Here is a 22,500-nt window from a genome sequence, read left to right on the forward strand (position 1 = left end):
AAAAAAAAGTAAACTCTTCCATTGAAGGTTTTTTTTTTATTTTTAGGCTAGTTGAATAGTTTTGATTAAGGTTTTATTAGTTTATTACTCGAAACTAAATCAAGGATTTTCAGGATACTTCCTTTGTGGAATAAGATATTGGATCCTCGAGTGATCTCTTTTTCTTGTTGCTTCATAAGAGTGAATCGAATAGATTCAATTCGCGTTATAAGAGTAAAAATTCCGCGGGTCCTTTCCGCTCTAATCAGATAAAGGGGGTAAGGACCCGCTAAGCTCCTACTTTTTCATGTTTACAATCTGGTCCCTCCGATTACTATAGAGATGAACCCAATCCAGAATATGAACCATAAAAGAAAACACCTACTAAACCAATCACAGGAATACCAGCTACAGTACCTATCAGCCAAAGAGGAATTCTTCCAGTAGTATCGGCCATTTCCCCTACTTTCCTCCACATTTTATCAATTGGTCATGCTAGAGACAAAAACAGTCATGGGTAGTTATAAGGATGGTATCTTTCCAAATGGGATAAGAGAATTCTTATTAGTCTCTTTCTTTCTCTCAATTGAAGAAGTAATTGGAAAATAAAACAGCAAGTACAAAAATGAGTAATAAACCCCAGTATAGACTGGTACGATTCAATTCAACATTTTGTTCATTCGGGTTTGATTGTGTCATAGTTCTATAGTTGGAATTTGGTTTATCGTTGGATGAACTGCATTGCTGATATTGATCCCAAGAAAAAAACAGTAGGTACAGCTAGTCCGTGAATAGCCAGCCATCGCACTGTAAAAATAGGATAGGTTCGATCTATGGTCATTGAGGGCCTCCTAAAAGGATCTACTAAATTCATCGAGTTGTTCTAAAGAATCAAAACGGTCGGTTATTAACGGAATTCCTTGTCGGCTTTCCGTGAAATATTCGTTTGGCCTAGGACTTCCAAACACGTCATAAGCTAAACCCGTACTGACAAATAACCAACCCGCAATGAATAGGGAAGGTATAGTAATGCTATGAATAACCCAGTATCGAATACTGGTAATAATATCAGCAAAAGAACGTTCTCCCGTGCTTCCAGACATGCTGAACTCCCAAAATTTTTGTACATTCAAAAAAGGAATTGATTCCGTAAAAGATGGGATCAACCAGTAAATAGAAAATTACTGATATTTCATCCTTGTGAGATTGTCAATTTTGTACCAAAGGTGTATTTTGAGTATACCGAATTAGTATAGCTATCCTTCCTATGGCACAGCAATCTGGTTTTGCCTGGTTCCGAAACATAATTACTTTTTTTTGTCTATAGGTAAGCTATATGTTATTCAAGGCGTCAATAGAAAACCCCTTTTTTGTAGGTTCTATTTATTTTCCTTGGCTTCGGAATAATAGAGTAATTCGGAATAGCAGCCAAAATCTTGGGAAAATCTAAGTTAATGATCAATAGGTTTGGATAAATAATTTAGGAAGGATATTCTCATACTGACACAATACAAGGACAAGTATATATATGTGAAATTTATCCTTTCATAATTCGTAATTAATCCTTGTCTTGTTTGTTGGATTAGGTCTAACTTTCTTGACCAAACTGCGAGCGTGGAACTTTACGAGATGAAATAGGGAAAGACAGAAGATAGAATAGAACTTAAAAGGATAATTGAAGTGACTCGTCTTCGAATCTACTTTGGTTGGAGTTCGAAAAAGGAATAAAAATAAAGTAAATTCAAGGAAGAGCTTTCTTTTTTTTTTAACAGACCCTCGGGAGGTCGTGGAATGCTTTTCTTCTCCTCTTATTCCATATAGAATACAATCAGTTAAAATTAAAATAAGAAGGAATAGGGGAATATTCGATCGTTCAGTCCAAAAAGAGGGTCCTATTGAAAAAGAAATTATCCAAAATAGAAAGAAGTTTTTTTTTCAAATTCAATTGTTTATTTATCTCTTATTCCGAAATTTCCCTGAAAATCCAATTTCATTTTTTCATTCAATGGGGTTATATGATCTAGTTCTTAATATTATTACTTTACTCAATTGAAAAATTCCATAACAAATCTCTTGATTCGAAATTAGGGACTCATGTATCATCTGATGAATCCACTTTCTTTTACACTTCTGTATCTCACTCTATCTTGTTTTTTAGTATTATCTAAAATAACTGATGAATTATGAATTTTCCATAACTTAGGTAAATGCTTTACCAACATATGTAGTGTAGTAAAAAAAAATAAATGGAATTTAACTCTTTCATGCTTACTTTAACTAGTTATTTCGGTTTTCTACTGGCTGCTTTAACTATAACCCCAGCTCTATTTATTGGCTTGAACAAGATACGTCTTATTTGAATTGACTGAATAATAATAATTCAGAAAAGCAAAATCTTTCTTTGGGATTCCTGATATTCTACGACTCTTTTCCAGACTAATTAGGAATTCTTTTCTTGGTCATTGAGATTCGTGGATAATTTAGAGTACTATTTAGGGATAGATCGTACCTCTTTTTTTATCCCCCCGAACAAATCGAAATGATTGAAGTTTTTCTATTTGGAATCGTCTTAGGCCTAATTCCTATTACTTTAGCGGGATTATTCGTGACTGCGTATTTGCAATACAGGCGTGGGGATCAGTTGGATCTTTGATTGAGTCATTTTTTTTTTTTTATTGACCTCCTCTCTGGTCTGGAGGAGGTCAAATTGGAGTTACAATTCAATTTTGTTAAATTATTTTACTCTGCTTCGACATAAGATAGATGGAATCACGCTCTGTAGGATTTGAACCTACGACATCGGGTTTTGGAGACCCGCGTTCTACCGAACTGAACTAAGAGCGCTTTCATTCATTCAAAAAGAAAATCTTTTTCTATTCCTAATGTATCTCACGTACGTATAGTCTCCACAAATTCCAGTTATACCCACTTTACTTTAATTGATCTCGTTGCTACTGCCTATAAAGAAGAAAGAAGTAATAGGTAGGGATGACAGGATTTGAACCTGTGACATTTTGTACCCAAAACAAACGCGCTACCAAGCTGCGCTACATCCCTTTTCCAAATTAAATTGTTGTGCAATGCCATTGTACACAATTCCTGTCTTCTTTTCCACATCATAATTTTCTTATTCTTTCTCTATCTATATATAGAACCCTCGTGTCATTTCTTCTTTTTGGTCTCATATAATTAAGGAATTATATACAGCTAAAATCCAATAGAATTTCGCCTATAAAAGAAAGATTACTTTTCCTTGATAATATATAGGAAGAAGGGGTCATCTTTTTATTTTTTAGGGATAGGACAATTTCGGAAAATTTCGTCGATTATGGTTCAGTTTATATATAGCATAAGTTTATGATCATATATGTATTCCAACAAGGAAGGAGGATTTTCAATGCGGGATATAAAAACATATCTCTCTGTAGCACCCGTGCTAAGTACTCTATGGTTTGGTGCTTTAGCAGGTTTATTGATAGAAATTAATCGTTTATTCCCGGATGCTTTGTCATTCCCTTTTTTTTAATTCTAGTTATTGCTATGGGAGGGATAGATTTCTTCGTGATATGACAAAATTTTATCTTATCCTTTTCAATCTTTTTTTAGTATCGGAAGGAAAAAGAAAGAAAAGATGGATTGGGTTGAACCTCAGAGTCATTAAAAATTTGGTAAACCCTATTTTTAAAAATAGAAATTCAATTTAAAGGGGTACCCAAGCTAAATCAGGCCTCAGAAATCAGAGCATAGAAAAAGGCGGGGCTGACTAATTAAATGAAAGGATTTCGAACCAAAATCTTTGCTAATTCGACAAGGATTGTATTCTTTAATTATTTCTCTATTTTTTATTACTTAATTTAAGAATAAAAAAAAATTATTCTAATGAATTTTATTCTTCTTCTTCGGATTCAAAATAGAAGAATAAAAGAATAAGTAGAAGAATTAAATTAAGTCAATCCAAAAGGAAAAGGAGGTTCATGGCCAAGGGAAAAGATGTTAGAATCAGAGTTATTTTGGAATGCATCAGTTGTGTTCGAAAAGGTGCCAATGAGGAATCGACGGGGATTTCTAGATATAGTACTCAAAAGAATCGCCACAATACACCCGGACAATTAGAATTCAAAAAATTTTGTCGTTATTGTCGCAAGCATACGACTCATCACGAAATAAAGAAATAGGAACATCGTGTATTCGATCTTTCCAAACAACAGAAAGAGTAAGAACTTCATATTTTATATATAAATAAAACATAGTATAGAATACAAAATACAAATCAACTCATCTGATTTCCGGTCGATATTATTTCATATGTATAGAGGGTATTCATATACTATAAATATGAATCAAATAAGATATGGATCAAAGAAAAACTACTTCTTCTGGATCCTAAATTAATAAAATAAAGAAGTGCATTTTCCAATTTTAAATTAAATAAGGAATAAATCATGTATACATCTAAACAACCTTTTCTTAAATCTAAGCAACCCTTTAGTAAATCCAAGCAAACTTTTAATAAATCCAAGCAACCCTTTCGTAAATCCAAGCAAACTTTTCGTAAATTCAAACAACCTTTTCGTAAATCTAAACAACCTTTTCGTAGGCGTCCCCGGATTGGCCCGGGAGATCGAATTGATTATAGAAACATGAGTTTAATTAATAGATTTATTAGTGAACAAGGAAAAATATTATCGAGACGAATAAATAGATTAACCTTGAAACAACAACGATTAATTACTCTTGCTATAAAACAGGCTCGTATTTTATCTTTTTTACCGTTTCGTAACTATGAGAACGAAAAACAATTTCAAGCCCAGTCAATTTCAATAATTACAGGTTCTAGACCCAGAAAAAATAGACATATTCCTCAATTAACGCAAAAGTACAATTCCAATCGAAACTTAAGAAACTACAACCAAAATTTAAGAAACAACAACCGGAACTTAAGTTCCGATTGTTGATGTTTTATTCGAATTCGCAAGGGCCAGACCTATATATATTATAAAGAAAGTAATCCAGCTCGTCGATTCCTACCACTTAATCTTAATTTATTGTATCTTCCCGGAGTTCCCTCTCCGGGAATTCATCTTTTATTATTCCAGTATATTACTTTATTTATACCTTTAATTGATGATCTTTATTTTATTGGAAATCGTGTAAAGATTATTTGGATTTGATACAGCTACTTGTGCAAGCATTTTACGATTAAGAATCAATTTCTTCTTGTACAGGTTGTGTATTAATTTACTATAACTATCGAATACTTTATATACCCGCGTTGCTGCGTTTATCCGAGTGATCCACAAACGACGAAAATCCCTCTTTTGCCTACCTCTATCTCGATGAGAGGAAACAAAAGCTCTTTTTACTTGTTGGGTAATCATTCGATTAAGTCTTAAATGAGCCCCTCTAAAGTTTGAGGCAAATGAACGCATTTTTGTTCGTCGTCTCCGGGCTATATATCCTCGCGGAACTCTGGTCATTGAATCAAATTAACCTTAATGAATAACTAATGATTTCTCTTCTTTTAGCCACCCTTTTTCTCATTAATAACAAAACTAATTATTCCGATATATAAAATATTAATTCCAATGGCTTTTGCTATAGTAACCTTCCCAACCACGATTTTTTATTCCACTCCGTTCAGTTATTTCTATACGAAATAACAAATTCATTCTAAATAATACTAAAAAAAATAGTGGGTTCCATCGTTTCTATGGTTCCCTTTTAAACGGTGAGGCCCTCTCTATACACCGGAGCCCTTTCTTTCATCAAAAAGTATTACGAACTTGTATAGTTCACATTCTTTGGCTCTACCTATCCATTATAGAGTAAATAGCTCTTTTCACAATAAGAGTTATCCATACAGTGACGGTATTTAATTATGAAAGTTGGCTAAGTAGCTGACCCTGTTAGTCCGTTCTTTATAAGATAAAAGAGCATAAGCCTTTTTCTTTTTATTACTATTTCCTCCGCTTAATGGATAACCATTTGCTACCAATGGGAGAATTGCTTCTTATTTCCAAATTTAGATAATTCGATTTGCACCAAAGGAAACCAGAAATTCCATATACCATAGAAATCTAGGATAGAGAAGCTATATCCTATTCATTGGTACTAATCAGGGATACTTCAAATTTTTTTTATATTTGTTTGAAGTCATGATCTGAACGAGTCGCACATACACCCTAGCACATGTTCCTCGACGCTGAGGGCATCCTTTAAGCGCAGCCGTTTTTCTAGCATTTCGTATTGGCTGTCTTGCGTTTCTAATAAGTTGTTTAACCGTTGGCATGTTGTATGTATATAGAAAAAAATGGATTGGTTTAGATCCATCTTAACCTGATGATTGCTCATCATGAAGTCTTTCTATTTTCTATTAAATCGAGGAAAACACGAATTTAGCTGTGAAATAACTTTACAAGAAATCCGGACACTACCAATCCTTAAACATTTCCGGAAACCACACTGGATCAGTATCGCAGTGCTTGTCAATCATTTCATCCCCTACAATATCGACAAGTCCATAAGCTTTGGCTTCGTCTGCTGACATAAAAACATCCCTTTCCATGTCTTCGGATACAACCCAAAAAGGCTTGCCTGTTCTTAGTGCATAAACCCTTGTGATCATTTCGCGAACTTTGTGTAACTCTTCTACTTCTAGTAAAAATTCTGGTGTCCTTGCCCGATAATAAGCACTAGCAGGTTGGTGAAGCATAATCCTCGCGTGAGGGAATGCTATACGCTTGGCGGGTTCTCCTCCAAGCAGAATGAAGGACGCCATGGACGCGGCTATTCCGAGGCATATTGTATATATATCTGGTGTCACCGTTTGCATCGTATCAAAAATAGCCATTCCTGAGATTAGCCAACCGCCTGGGGAGTTTATAAACAAAAAAATATCACTAATTCCATCTTCTATACTCAGATATACCATGAGACCTGTAATATGATTCGTGATCTCGCAACGAATCTCTTGACCTAAAAAAAGTGTCCTTTCTCGATACATAACATTGTATAAGTCAACCCAAGTCGCTTCTTCATCTCCAGGAATCCGGTAAGGTACTTTTGGAACACCAATGGGCATATTAGATTAATATTATTAAATTTAAGTAAGAAACACTTTAATATGGAAACGTAAGAATGGAACAGAAAGAAAGAATCTGCAGTTTATTGTCTTAATTTTTATTCTTATTCTATTCTATTTTATTCTTATTCTATTCTATATGAATACTATAGATTCTATTAATACATAGATGGAAAGGTTATACATATAAGAAAGGTAAGACAGATTGAATAAAGAAAAAGGAATGGGTGATTCGAATGCTAAACAAAGAGGGGTAGCGATCTATTCTTCGTTTTTTCCAAATTGGCCAAGTTACCCATTGCATATTGGCACTTATCGAGTATAGAATAGATCTGCTTCTCTTTCTTCTTATGAACAGAATTGGCTTCTTATTTTTAATGGAATGAAATAAATATTCGCGCTTTCTGACACAGAATCCCCTAGAAGGGTTAGGTACAATGGATAATCTTTTTCAATGCGATAAAATAAAGCGACATCGTGTCTATTTTTCTTTGCTAAAGGGGTATTTCCATGGGTTTGCCTTGGTATCGTGTTCATACTGTCGTATTGAATGATCCGGGTCGATTGCTTGCGGTGCATATAATGCACACAGCTCTAGTTTCTGGTTGGGCTGGCTCAATGGCTTTATACGAATTAGCAGTTTTTGATCCCTCTGATCCTGTTCTGGATCCAATGTGGAGACAAGGTATGTTCGTAATTCCCTTCATGACTCGTTTAGGAATAACGGATTCGTGGGGTGGTTGGAGTATTTCAGGAGGAACTGTAACAAATCCGGGTATTTGGAGTTATGAAGGTGTGGCAGCTACGCATATTGTGTTTTCTGGCTTGTGTTTCTTGGCAGCGATCTGGCATTGGGTATATTGGGACCTAGAAATATTCTCTGATGAGCGGACGGGAAAACCCTCTTTGGATTTGCCCAAGATCTTTGGAATTCATTTATTTCTTGCAGGGGTGGCTTGCTTTGGCTTTGGGGCATTTCATGTAACGGGTTTGTATGGTCCTGGGATATGGGTATCCGATCCTTATGGACTAACTGGAAAAGTACAAGCTGTAAATCCAGCGTGGGGTGCAGAAGGTTTTGATCCTTTTGTTCCGGGGGGAATAGCTTCTCATCATATTGCTGCGGGTACATTGGGTATATTAGCGGGCTTATTCCATCTTAGTGTCCGTCCGCCTCAACGTCTATATAAAGGATTACGTATGGGCAATATTGAAACTGTACTTTCCAGTAGTATCGCTGCTGTTTTTTTTGCAGCTTTCGTAGTTGCTGGAACTATGTGGTATGGGTCAGCAACGACCCCAATCGAATTATTTGGGCCTACTCGTTATCAGTGGGATCAGGGATACTTTCAGCAAGAAATATATCGAAGAGTTAGCAATGGTTTAGCCGAAAATCTTAGTTTATCAGAAGCTTGGTCTAAAATTCCCGAAAAATTAGCCTTTTATGATTATATTGGTAATAATCCGGCAAAAGGGGGATTATTCAGAGCGGGCTCAATGGACAATGGGGATGGAATAGCTGTTGGATGGTTAGGACATCCCGTCTTTAGAGATAAAGAAGGACGTGAGCTTTTTGTACGCCGTATGCCTACTTTTTTTGAAACATTTCCGGTTGTTTTGGTAGATGAGGAGGGAATTGTTAGAGCGGACGTTCCTTTTAGAAGAGCAGAATCCAAATATAGTGTTGAACAAGTAGGCGTAACGGTGGAGTTCTATGGTGGCGAACTTAATGGAGTAAATTATTCTGATCCTGCTACTGTAAAAAAATATGCGAGGCGTTCTCAATTAGGGGAAATTTTTGAATTAGACCGGGCTACTTTGAAATCCGATGGTGTTTTTCGCAGCAGTCCAAGGGGTTGGTTCACTTTTGGTCATGCTACCTTTGCTTTGCTCTTCTTTTTCGGACACATTTGGCATGGCGCTAGAACATTGTTCCGAGATGTTTTTGCTGGTATTGATCCAGATTTGGATGCTCAAGTGGAATTTGGAACATTCCAAAAAGTGGGAGATCCAACTACAAAGAAACAGGCAGTCTGATACACATTGTTATGGTATCTTTCACCTCTCTTTTTTGATTTGACATCTCCCATCCTTTCTTTGACTCTTTTTCTTTCTTTATATGGGAAATTCTCCCAAATGACAAATGAATAGGTGTGGAAGTTATAATTGTAAATAAACCACGATCGAATCTATGGAAGCATTGGTTTATACGTTCCTTTTAGTTTCGACTTTAGGGATAATTTTTTTCGCTATCTTCTTCCGAGAACCACCTAAGGTTCCACCAACTCCAACTAAAAGAATAAAATAATTTCATTTAAGTAAGAAGTCTCCCAGATAGGGGGACTTCTTACTTAAATTAGTCTCCGTGTTCTTCGAATGGATCTCTTAATTGTTGAGAGGGTTGCCCAAACGCGGTATATAAGGCATACCCAGTAAAGCTTACAAGTAAACCAGATATGGAGATGGCGACTAAAGTTGCTGTTTCCATTTTTATAGAATTTCAAGATTACAATGGATCTACGAAAAGATCGTGTATTTACAACTACAACGGAATAGTATACAAAGTCAACACCAATGATTAAATATAATTTATGGCTACACAAACCGTTGAAGATAGTTCTAAACCTAGGCCAAAACGAACTGGTGCAGGTAGTTTACTGAAACCCTTGAATTCGGAATATGGGAAAGTCGCCCCGGGTTGGGGGACTACTCCTTTTATGGGGGTCGCAATGGCTTTATTCGCTATATTCCTATCTATCATTTTAGAAATTTATAATTCTTCCATTTTACTGGATGGAATTTTAACCAATTAGGTTTCTACTAACTAAAACTAGGAAGTCAGAGTTTTTCCATCCAAAAAAGCCTTTCTAGTTTAAGCTCTACATTTCTAGATATTATGGTAGTTCGACCGCGGAATTTTTTTGTTTCGGTATCTCTGGAATATGAGTGTGTGACTTGTTAGAATTGATCCTATTGATAATACATAGAAAGGGCCTGTTATCTCTATCAAGATGATTCTAATTCGTCAGATATTATTTATTCTAGTATCTGGAACACGAAATAGATAGAGTGGATCAAAAAAAATGGAACTATGATTCATACTCACTATTAAGACCTCGCAACCAGACTGAAAAATTCAAGTAGTTCTTAAATAAAAATAAAAAAGAAATTTTCTTCCTTACAATTTTGTTTGCCCAAAAGACAACTTTTTTTCTATCGATTTTGTCGAGTCATTACACTGATTCAATTTCAATAAATGATTATCAAGCGGTTCTTATTCGAAGAACCCTTGCCTTTTGTTTAGCTTGAGACTAAATCATCGTGGCTCTAGTATGAATCTAAGGTTTTAATTGAACTGATTCATAGGATCACAACAAGATAATTTCTATATTACGCATAAAAAAAAATCCAAAATAGGGAAGAGAAAAGTCAAGAAGCCTCTAATGACCAACATAAGGGAAAGGAAGAAAGAAAGACGCGCCAACTTGAGATTTTTTGGCATTATCATCACAAAGAAGATATTCCGGATTTTTTTTATTTGCTATCTTCAAGGCAAATCGACCCGATTCAGTGGCTGATGAAGTTTTGAACCTTTTTTCTAATATTCGTTGAAAATTTGTGTGTTTCTGCTTGAGCCGTACGAGATGAAATTTTCATATACGGCTCTTAGAGGGGGGCGTGGGTTAGTTACCTATCTCAATAAAGTATATGATTGGTTTGAGGAACGTCTTGAGATTCAGGCAATTGCGGATGATATAACTAGTAAATATGTTCCTCCCCATGTCAACATATTTTATTGTTTAGGGGGAATTACACTTACTTGTTTTCTAGTACAAGTCGCTACCGGTTTTGCTATGACTTTTTACTACCGACCAACCGTTACAGAGGCTTTTTCCTCGGTTCAATACATAATGACCGAGGCCAACTTTGGTTGGTTAATCCGATCAGTTCATCGATGGTCAGCAAGTATGATGGTTTTAATGATGATCCTGCATGTATTTCGTGTGTATCTCACAGGGGGATTTAAAAAACCCCGTGAATTAACTTGGGTGACAGGTGTGGTTTTGGCTGTTTTGACTGCATCATTTGGTGTAACTGGTTATTCTTTGCCTTGGGATCAAATTGGCTATTGGGCAGTCAAAATTGTGACAGGTGTACCTGACGCCATTCCGGTAATAGGATCGCCTTTAGTGGAGTTATTACGCGGAAGTGCTAGTGTGGGCCAATCCACTTTGACTCGTTTTTATAGTTTACATACCTTTGTACTGCCTCTGCTTACTGCCGTATTTATGTTAATGCACTTTCCAATGATACGTAAGCAAGGTATTTCGGGTCCTTTATAGGGAAGGCATATCATAGAGAATTCTAATTCTCATATATCATATCGGGTAGGTTGTGGTATTTCATTGCTACAAGCATGGGTTATTGTAAAATAACACATGTCATTTGGATACTTCTCTTCAACTCCGAAGTATTTTTATACGATACAAATAGTTGAAGTTAATTTTACGAAAGAAAAAAGGCGGATTATGGGAGTGTGTGACTTGAATTATTGATTTGGCCATGCAGATAAAGAATTGGATCTGCCACATTAGAATTCACAACCAAAGGTGTCTCCGCATCCAATCAACATGTAAGTCCCCTACCTAGGAAGGATAGGCTGGTTCACTTGAGGAGAATATCTTCTATGATCATACCGCAACCATGTCATCCATGAACAGGCTCCGTAAGATCCCATAGAGTGGAAATGGAATCAGTCATGTGACATGATCCAATTCTCTATTTATTACACTTACCTTTTTATTATAGTATGGAAATGCATTCATTTTCTTTGCATCGATTGTGATCCGCAATACTATCGGAGTAAAAGAAGGGATCTAAGGAAGAATGTAGGCTAAACTTTTTGATTTTTTATTAGTAACAAGTAAATATTTTGTTTGGAGGTAAGAAACTTGCGATATTGAGGGGATAAATACCAACTAATCAAGAGACATGAGACAATCCACAAAGCAATTGATCATGATCAAATTTGTAAGCCCACTTGGATATTGAGCATTTACCCATAAGAATAGGATTATTTTCAATGAGTAGTGGTAGGTGCAACTTTGGAAAAGAGAATCTGATAAAGCTTTTTTTGTCTAGAGTCATTGAGTCATTATATACCTTAATTCTATTAAGGATCTTCCGCGGTCTTATTTCTTTCACTCTTGCTCGAGCCGGATGATGATAAATTCTCATGTCCGGTTCCTTTGGGGGATGGATCCTAAAGAGTTCACCTATCCCAATAACAAAGAAACCAGACTTAAATGATCCTGTATTAAGAGCTAAATTAGCTAAAGGGATGGGACATAATTATTACGGGGAACCCGCATGGCCCAACGATCTTTTATATATTTTTCCAGTAGTAATTCTAGGTACTATTGCATGTAATGTAGGTTTAGCGGTTCTCGAGCCATCAATGATTGGTGAACCGGCAGACCCGTTTGCAACTCCTTTGGAAATATTACCCGAGTGGTACTTCTTTCCCGTGTTTCAAATACTCCGTACGGTACCCAATAAGTTATTGGGCGTTCTCTTAATGGTTTCTGTGCCAACAGGCTTATTGACAGTACCTTTTCTAGAGAATGTCAATAAATTCCAAAATCCATTTCGCCGCCCAGTAGCTACGACCGTTTTTTTAATCGGTACTGTAGTAGCTCTTTGGTTAGGTATTGGAGCAACACTACCCATTGATAAATCGTTAACTTTAGGTCTTTTTTAGATTTTTTTTGATTCATTCAACCATGAAGTACCATAGGTATCTAGGAAATAGTTACTTCCAAGTAGAATCTTCCCTAGATACCTAAAATCCATTTTATTATTTTATTATGATCCATTTCGCGAAAATATAGATTGTACCAAAGATGCAAAATTGTTTTCTTTTTTCTTTTTATTCTATTCTAACTCGAAAAAGAAGAAGAAAAAAAATTGCAATGGATTTAAAACGAGAGTTTATTCTTAAGTAAATCAATTGGGAGATGCTTCTCTAGAGTGTCCCATATATGTTTTCTATCTTCCATACGAAAACTGTCAATTCTCATAAGATCTTCTTCAGTCTTACTCAAAAGGTCCAATAGTGTATGTATATTGGCCCTTTTTAGACAATTATATGTTCTAGAAGTTAATTCTAATTGATCAATAAAAATACAATTCAATGGAATTCCTTTTTTGTTTTTCTTTAGATTAGTTAATCTTTTTTGAAAAGTAAAAAGGGGTGGAGTAAACCTGTTTTTATTTTCTTCGAAACTAGTGCCCTCTTCCTCGGCGTGTAGAAAAGGAAGAAATAAATCAATCAAATTACGAGAAGCCTCATAAAGCGCTTCCTTAGGGGTTAAACTTCCATTAGTCCATATTTCTAGAAAAAGTATCTCGTGTTTTTCATTTCCATTCCCACAAGAAAAAATACTATAATTCACATTTCGAACAGGCATGGATACAGCATCTATAGGATAACTTCCATCTTGATAGTTCTTTCTGAGTTCTGTCTGATATCCACGATCTCTCTTGATCTGTAAATCAATACAGAAATCAATGGGCTCTGTCAAGTTAGCTATAGGTTGTGCCGTATCAACGGTTTCTACGGAAGGCGGTAAGATGATATCTTGAGCAGTTATGTATCTAGGACCTTTGACGCAAATTGATGCGTCTCTAACTCCATAGAGATTACTTCTCAATACAATTTCTTTCAAATTTAGTAAAATTTCTTGTACGGATTCTTCAATACCTGCTATTGTAGAATATTCGTGTGGCACGCTCCCAAATTTTGCACGTGTGATACATGTTCCTTCTATTTCGCCAAGTAAAGCTCTTCGCAAGGCAATACCAACGGTGTCCGCTTGACCTTTTCTAAGCGGGGACAGAATGAAACGACCATAATAAAGACGCTTACTATCTACTCTTGATTCAACACACTTCCACTGTAGTGTTTGAGTGGATCCTGCTACCTCCTCTCGAACCATAATAGACTAGTATTATTATTTTATCATTGAATCGTTTATTTCTCTTGAAAGTTGAAAGCGGGTTAATTCTTTTACAGACGTCTTTTTTTAGGTGGTCGACATCCATTATGCGGCATAGGTGTTACATCGCGTATACAACTTAATCGCACACCACTTTTAGCAATGGCTCGTAATGCGGCATCTCTTCCACTACCAGCGCCCTTTACCATAACTTCTGCTCGTTGCAAACCTACTGTACGAATAGCATCTACTGCTGTTCTTTGACCAGCATAGGGTGATGCTTTTCTTGAGCTTTTGAATCCACAAGTACCGGCCGAGGACCAGAAAACCACCCGACCTTGTGGGTCTGTAACAGTTATAATGGTATTGTTGAAACTAGCTTGAACATGAATAACCCCTTTTGTTATTCTACGTGCACTCTTCCGTAAACTAAAACGTGCATTCCTACGTAAACCAATACGCACTTTCTTACGTGAACCAATTTTTGGTATAGCTTTTGCCATATTTTATTATCTCATAAATATGAGTTAGAAATAAAAAAAAAGATACAAAGATATCCGTTTCAGGGTAAAATACACCCTTTACTTTAATTATTTGAAATTATTTTATTTGGAATTGGAACATTTCCGCGGGTACTTTTTTTTTACTTTTTAGACAGTAAAGTTCTTTTTCGAAAGATTACCCCTGTCTTTGTTTATGCTTCGGATTAGAGCAAATCACTCTAATTCGTCCACGCCTACGAATCAGTCGACATTTTGTACAAATTTTACGAACGGAAGCTCTTATTTTCATATTTCCGTATCCTTTTTTAAACTATGAATCTAATATTTTGGAAAAAAATAAGTCTCTTCGCTTGAATTTTAGAACTTAGAATTTATTACCCTAGAAAAAAAAAAGAAAAACCTAATCCTTTGAATCTTTGGTATTCTTCAAATCTTCGCTATCCTTCAAATCTTCGCTATCCTTCGAGTCTTCGATACGCTTCGAATCCTTATGGGGAAGTCTATAAATTATACGTCCCTTGCTTGAATCATAACGACTTACTTCAATTTTGACCCTATCCCCCATCAGTATTCGTATAGAACTAGACCGGATCTTTCCTGAAATATAGCCTAGGATGATGGTGTCATTCTCTAGCCGAACGCGGAACATTCCATTGGGTAGGGCTTCCGTAACTAAACCTTCAAAAGTAACTTTTGCTTCTCTCGGGTTTTTTTTTTCTCTCCTATTTTTTTTTTCTGTCATATTTTTTTCTCCTATTTTTCCATTTTTATTTTCAAAATAGGAAGGGCGAGGTAGAATTCGAGCACTATAGGCGGGGCGATTACCATATATAACATAAGACTTCTCCCCCAATTCTGTTTAGTCGAGCTTCTCGATCTGTCATTATCCCTCGAGAAGTAGAAAGAATAGCAATTCCCATTCCACCCAAAACTTTAGGAATTCCTTGATAGTTGGTATAAATTCGTAAGCCGGGTCGGCTAATACGCTTTAAAAAAGTTCTTGTTCTATATATTCCTTTTCGAGTCTTTCTCTTTTGATGTCGCAAAGTTGAAACCAAGAAATATCTGTTACGTTCCTGATGTTTCCGAACACTTTCAAGAAAACCCTCTCGTAGAAGTATTTTAACAATGTTTTCGGTAATATTTGTAGATACTACTCGAACTGTTCCTTTTTTATTCATGTCCGCGTTTCTTATAGAAGTTAGTAAATCAGCAATAGTGTCCTTGCCCATAAGACTCTAATTCTAGGTTCCTCCTAATTTTTCTATAATCAACATGTTTTCTTTTTTTTTCTTTTCATTTTGGATTTTAAAACATATACGTAAAACACAATCTACTAATATTAATTCTTTGATCTAAATTTCGCCTACTAGTATTTATAATACTTCAGGAGCTAATGAAACTATTTTGGTAAAATTCAATTCTCTCAATTCCTCGGCAATCGCGCCAAAAACTCGAGTTCCTTTTGGGTTGCCTTTTTGATCAATTATAACCGCAGCATTGTCATCATAGCGGATTATTATACCGTCTTCGCATTTGAATTCTTTACATGTACGTACAATTACAGCTCGAATTACTTCGGATCTTTCTAGAGGCATTTGGGGCAATGCGTCTTTGATTACAGCAACAATAACATCACCAATACGAGCATATCGCTGATTACCAGCAGCTCCTATGACTCGAATACACATCAATTTTCGAGCTCCACTATTGTCTGCTACATTTAAAAGGGTCTGAGGTTGAATCATATTATTTTGATTTCAATTTGTTATTTCAATGCAAAAGGATGAAAGAAATATTGTCTTTCCAGAAAGAAAAACCGGGCATTTTTTTTCTTCCATACCCCTTTTAGGGTTCTATATCTCTAATCGAATAAATTGACTTCGTATGGGCATTTTACTGGCCGCTATGGAGATAGCTGCTCTAGCTACAGTTTCAGATACTCCCCCCATTTCATAAAGTATACGACCTGGTTTAACAACGGCTACCCAATATTCGGGGGACCCCTTTCCCGAGCCCATACGTGTTTCCGTGGGTCTTAGTGTAACCGGTTTGTCGGGAAATATACGTACCCATATTTTTCCACCACGACGTGCATATCGTGTTATTGCTCTTCGTCCTGCTTCTATCTGTCTCGCCGTGATCCAAGCGGGTTCAAGTGCTTGAAGAGCATATCTACCAAAACAAATACGATTGCCTCGGAAGGATTTTCCTTTCATTCTTCCTCTATGTTGTTTGCGAAATCTGGTTCTTTTGGGGTTATAGTCGATGGTTCTCTTTCTTAGTTCCATCTCTACTCCAAAACTGGACATGAGAGTTTCTTCTCATCCAGCTCCTCGCGAATGGAATGAGAAAGCATGTAAATAAATTTCTCTAATTCCATAATATTTAAAAATATTACGGTACGGATAGATACACATTAATAGATAATAGAAAAAGTTAGGTTTTTTTTTTATTTTTATATTGAATTTGTTAAAACAGAAAAATATAATATATAGTCAAAAAAGAAGATCTAGAATATATCCAGATGTGTGTGGATATTTATCTAAATTCTATATTTATAGATAATAATGTAGTCCTTCTAAAAAATATCCTTATTTTTACTCTTATTGAATCGCGGTAAAGTATTCTAATTCAATAAGAATTTCGCGGGCGAATATTTACTCTTTCCTGTCTTATTTGTTAATTTATAAACTTACCAAATAAGACAATTTTTTTGGTTTGTTCCGCCATCCCACCCAATGAAGTGTTAGGATTCTTTTCAATAAAATCCTATGGAATCATAGGTTCTGTCGTTCCCACTGCTTCTCCTTGAATGGTTAGGTCTGAATCCCGCAACGGAGCTTCCAAAAAATTTCTTTCCGAGTTAATTTTCTCAGTTTTATTAACCCGGGCGGCTCTTTATTATTGCTTAAAATTTGTAGTTCTTCTTTCAAGTTACAATTTTTCATTCTCTATTAGTTTTATTATATTGATGCTTTTTCACATTGCCTTTTATGATGTAATTCATAGACCATACACAGTGGAATTCTATATCTTATTTATTTCCTCTTCCTTCTTTCTATCATCCCTCCCTTTATCCACATCCCTTTAGTTTTGCTTCACAACCTAGAATCCCATTTTTTTTTTAGATAAAAAAGTGCAGTTGCTACAACTATATGACACATCTACTCATTTATGATAGAGGTATTTATTCATATAGTGACTGTTTCTTAGTTAGGATCTCGACAATACGAAGCAATAGGTTGGTTATTAGTATTAGTTAATTTTCTATAATTACTAAGTTTTTTTCTTTAAAAAAGAAAAAAAAATAACGAGTCACACACTAAGCATAGCAATTATATTAAATGATTTATCAATTTTCATTAAATCTTATAGAAAGAGGTAGAATTTCTTCTTTTGCAGGGATTTCAGGAAAAAAGTCTCTTGTCATTTTTTATTCTATCAATGGACAGAATTCGAAGACAAGATTAGTTATTCTTCGTCTACGAATATCCAAATTTTTACACCTAATACTCCATAGATAGTTCGAATTGGATAGCAGCAATAATCAATTTTAGCGCGGATTGTTTGGAGGGGAAGTCTGCCCCTTTTAATGGATTCGGCACGTGCAATTTCTTTTCCTCCGAGACGACCCGCAATTTTTACTTTTACTCCCCTTATATCTGCTTTTTTAGTTAATTCAATGGCTTTTTTCATTGCCTTTCGGAATGAAACTCTATTTTTTAATTGGAAAGCTATATATTCTGCAAGAATGTTAGGCTGTCTATAAGGTTCTTTAACTTTTTCGATAGAAATATTAAATCTCTGGTTTACAGAGTTAATTTCCTTTTGTAGATCTTTCTCTAATTCTTCGATTGCTCCTTTTTTCTTTAATAAATTTGGGAATCCAATATGGATTATGACGTGGATCGTATCGATTTCTTTTTGAATTTCTATATGTGTAATTACTTCGGAACTTGAACCTGAGTCCATTTTTCTATTATGTGTAATTACTTCGGAACTTGAGTCTGATTCTATTTTTCTATTCGAGCCCTTTTTCCTATTCTTTTGTATATAGTTCTTGATACAATCCCTTATTTTTTTATCTTCCTGTAGACCTTCAGAATAATTTTTTGGTTGTGCGAACCAAAAGGAATGGTGTTTTTGGGTTGTACCAAGTCTGAAACCGAGTGGATTTATTTTTTGTCCCATATTTTTCTATTCTATATTTTTTTTTACTGGGAATCGAAATCTTAGATGGATCTAAAGGTTATTTAGATTTCTTTACTATATTTAGTACAATTGTTATATGACACATGCTTTTTTTTATAGGGAAACTACGTCCTCGAGCTCGAGGTCTGAATTTCTTCATAATAGTACTCCTACTGACTTCGGCTTTAGTAATGAATAAATTCGCTTTGTCGAAATCCCTATAATGAGTTGCATTTGCGGCTGCCGAATAAACCAACTTTAAGATGGGATAAGATGCTCGATAGGGCATGAGGTTCAGTATCATAACAGTTTCCTCGTAGTAACGCCACCGAATCTCGTCAAGAACTCTTTGTGCTTTGAAAACAGACATAGGGATACGTTTTTGTGCTTTGAAAACTCTCTCGAACTTAAGTAGACGATCGGTTGGAACTTTCCTTGCGAGTTTCCTTAGCCCACTTTTCTTCTTCTTTATCCTAGGGATATACTTTACTAGTTTGAAACTTGTCATAAATAAGTTTATTCCCCGCCTACCTTTACTTTATTTTGAATCTTTTTTTTCTTCTTAATCTTTCTATTCAGAATTCAGTTAACGACGAGATTTAGTATCCTTTCTTGCATTTTCATAACTCGTAAAATGCCGAGTAGGCACGAATTCTCCCAATTTGCGACCTACCATAGGATTTGTTATGTAAATAGGTATATGTTCCTTTCCATTATGAATCGCAATTGTATGGCCAACCATTGTGGGTAGAATGCTAGATGCCCGGGACCACGTTACTATTGTTTCTTTCTCCTCCTTCATATTGACCTTTTCTATCTTTGCCAATAAATGATGAGCTACAAAAGGATTCGTTTTTTTTCGTGTCACAGCTGATTACTCCTTTTTTCCTTTTTAAAGAGTGGCATTCTATGTCCAATATCTCGATCGAAGTACGGAGGTCAGAATAAATAGAATAATGATCAACGGAAAAAAGAAAAAAATCCTTTAGCTGGATAAGGGGCGGATGTAGCCAAGTGGATCAAGGCAGTGGATTGTGAATCCACCATGCGCGGGTTCAATTCCCGTCGTTCGCCCATCGCATTATTGCAAATTCCAAAAATGCAATTTTCCATATTCCTAGTTACGTATTTACTTACGGCGACGAAGAATAAAACTATCGCTATATTTTTTCCTTTTCCTAGTTCTTCTTCCAAGCGCAGGATAACCCCAAGGGGTTGTGGGTTTTTTTCTACCAATGGGAGCTTTCCCTTCACCGCCCCCATGGGGGTGGTCCACAGGGTTCATAACTACCCCTCTTACTACGGGGCGTTTACCTAGCCAACACTTAGATCCGGCTCTACCCAAACTTTTTTGGTTCACCCCAACATTACCCACTTGTCCGACTGTTGCTAAGCAATTTTGGGATACTAAACGGACCTCCCCAGATGGTAATCTTAAAGTGGCCGATTTACCCTCTTTTGCAATGAGTTTCGCTACAGCACCTGCTGCTCTAGCTAATTGCCCACCCCTTCCACGTGTGATTTCTATGTTATGCATGGCCGTGCCTAAGGGCATATCGGTTGAAGTAGATTCTTCTTTTCTCTCAAAAAACCCCTTCCCAAACTGTACAAGCTTCTTCCAAAGCATACGGCTTTCTAGATGTATATGACGATCTCTAGACAGATGGATCTTATATGAATCATATGATGAAGTACCACATGAGTGGATATATAGGAAAGGAATCCAAATCTGCCGAATCGCTCATGTTATGATCTTCTACATCCTAGGTCTCTGCGTTCCGTCATCTGGCTTATGTTCTTCATGTAGCATTCAGATCGAATGACTCTATGAAATTACGTCGATACTTCCACATATTATGGGTAACGTAGGAGACATCCCTATTTTCCCCCGGGGGTCTTAATTACCACTGCTTAGCTTTCAATTTGCCTCTGACCATCAAATTAAATGTGAATAACCCGTCCTCCTCTCTTTGAAACAAGGGGCGCTTCCGGTTCTGTGCGTGCTTCAAACAATTTTGTCTTCTCCATATTACCATATCTCTAGAGTCAATAATTTTCTATGAGGAACTACTGAACTCAATCACTTGCTGCCGTTACTCAACAGTTTTCTGTTGAGGTCTATCCCGTAGAGGTAGTCAAATTGGATCAGTGATCGATTTCTAGGTTTCGTCGTAAACCTAATTGGTTACTTCCAATTACGTAAATCAATAGTTCAAACCGCACTCAAAGGTAGGGCATTTCCCATTGATATAGGAACTTTTGTACCAGAAACAATAGTATCTCCAATTATAGCCCCTCTGGGATGTAAAATATATCTCTTCTCACCATCCCCATAGTGTATGAGACAAATGTATGCATTTCGATTAGGGTCGTATTCTATGGTTACGATTCTACCAGATATGTCTTTTTGATTCCGTCGAAAATCTATTTTACGGTATAGGCGCTTATGACCTCCCCCTCTATGCCTTGCGGTAATGATTCCTCTGGAATTACGACCTTTACCACAACGGTGCCGTCCATGGATCAAATTATTTCGTGGATTGGATTTCACTTGCCTGTCTACGGTTCCCTTGCGTGTGCTCGGGATAGGTGTTTTGTATAAATGTTTCGCCGTATTATTAAGTATTCTCCTTTAGTTTTTTTCTCTATCTAGAAGTGGAATAGAATAACCCGGTTGAAGGGTAATGATCATACGTCTGTAATGCATTGTATGGCCCAGAATAGGTCCTATTCTTCTACCTTTTCCAGGTAGTCGATGGCTATTCACAGCTACCACCTTAACACCAAAGAAGAGTTCGACCCAATGCTTTATTTCTGTCTTAGTGAATCCCGATTCGACATTAAAAGTATATTGATTCTTTCCCAATAAACGAAGACTTTTTTCTGTAAATACTGCGTATTTGATTCCATCCATAAATCGACTTTCCCTCCTATGCTCTGAGTTCCAGTATCGATAAGAATTCGAGTTCTTATTGTTCTTATGTTATGGTATGAATATACCATACCAATTCGTTATGTATGGATGATGGATGAGATTCCATGGATAGAGAGCCAGTTCCAATAGACTTATGGAATGTTCCCGTTCGTGTGCATCCAGCAGGAATTGAACCCGCAAATTTACCAATTATGAGTTGGGCGCTTTAACCATTCAGCCATGGATGCTTAACAGGGATCATCGTACATCGTAAATAACCAATTTTCATATAGAAAGACATATCATAGAAAAATGAAATCGAAAATATTCCGAGATGGCAAATATTCGGAGATGACTATGAAAACACCTCTCTGGATCCTCGAATTGAAAGAGAGATTGAGAGGGATCAAGAATCCTAATTCTCGCTATTTGGAATGGATCCAATTCTATTGAGTCTGACTCATAGTGATCATTTCTCTTTAGCAAAGAATGACCTTGGTTATCAAAGGATTGAACAACCGGGATCCATTTCCTTATGATACCTAGTTGGCATTGATAACAAGGATCTAATGAATTATGAGTTTAATAGATCCTCTTTAGCAGAAAGACGTATATTCCTTGCTCATTATCAGACAATCACTTATTCCCAAACCTCGTGTGGGACTAATCGTTTTCATTTACCATCTCATGGAAAACCCTTTTCGTTCCGCTTAGCCCTATCGGGTATTTTAGTGATAGGTTCTATAGGAACTGGACGATCCTATTTGGTCAAATACCTAACGAAAAATTACGATTTTCCTTTCATTAAGGTACGAGGGCTTCTTATTCCAC

General features: G+C 36.2%; 2 protein-coding genes and 2 non-coding genes across 4 annotated transcripts; 1 reads left to right on the forward strand and 3 right to left on the reverse strand.

Moving 5' to 3' along the window:
* Positions 1-17: 17 nt before the first annotated feature.
* Positions 18-10,522, forward strand: LOC123417007 (30S ribosomal protein S18, chloroplastic). The gene has a single exon (XM_045106856.1). The coding sequence runs from the start codon at positions 4,422-4,424 to the stop codon at positions 4,932-4,934; it is 513 nt and encodes a 170-aa protein (XP_044962791.1). The 5' UTR covers positions 18-4,421; the 3' UTR covers positions 4,935-10,522.
* On the reverse strand, positions 2,750-2,823 carry TRNAW-CCA. The gene has a single exon. It is a non-coding gene; the product is annotated as a tRNA-Trp (tRNA).
* On the reverse strand, positions 2,963-3,036 carry TRNAP-UGG. Its single transcript has one exon. It is a non-coding gene; the product is annotated as a tRNA-Pro (tRNA).
* An 8,795-nt stretch (positions 10,523-19,317) lies between the features above and the next one.
* LOC123417005 (50S ribosomal protein L2, chloroplastic) lies at positions 19,318-21,911 on the reverse strand. The gene is made up of 3 exons (XM_045106854.1): positions 21,877-21,911; positions 20,979-21,385; positions 19,318-20,315 (listed from the first exon to the last, which is right to left on the reverse strand). The coding sequence occupies exons 1-3, from the start codon at positions 21,909-21,911 to the stop codon at positions 19,885-19,887; spliced, it is 873 nt and encodes a 290-aa protein (XP_044962789.1). The 3' UTR covers positions 19,318-19,884.
* Positions 21,912-22,500: the final 589 nt, after the last annotated feature.

The sequence above is a fragment of the Hordeum vulgare genome, unplaced genomic scaffold (genome assembly GCF_904849725.1).
Source record: "Hordeum vulgare subsp. vulgare unplaced genomic scaffold, MorexV3_pseudomolecules_assembly, whole genome shotgun sequence".
Classification (NCBI taxonomy): Eukaryota; Viridiplantae; Streptophyta; class Magnoliopsida; order Poales; family Poaceae; genus Hordeum; species Hordeum vulgare.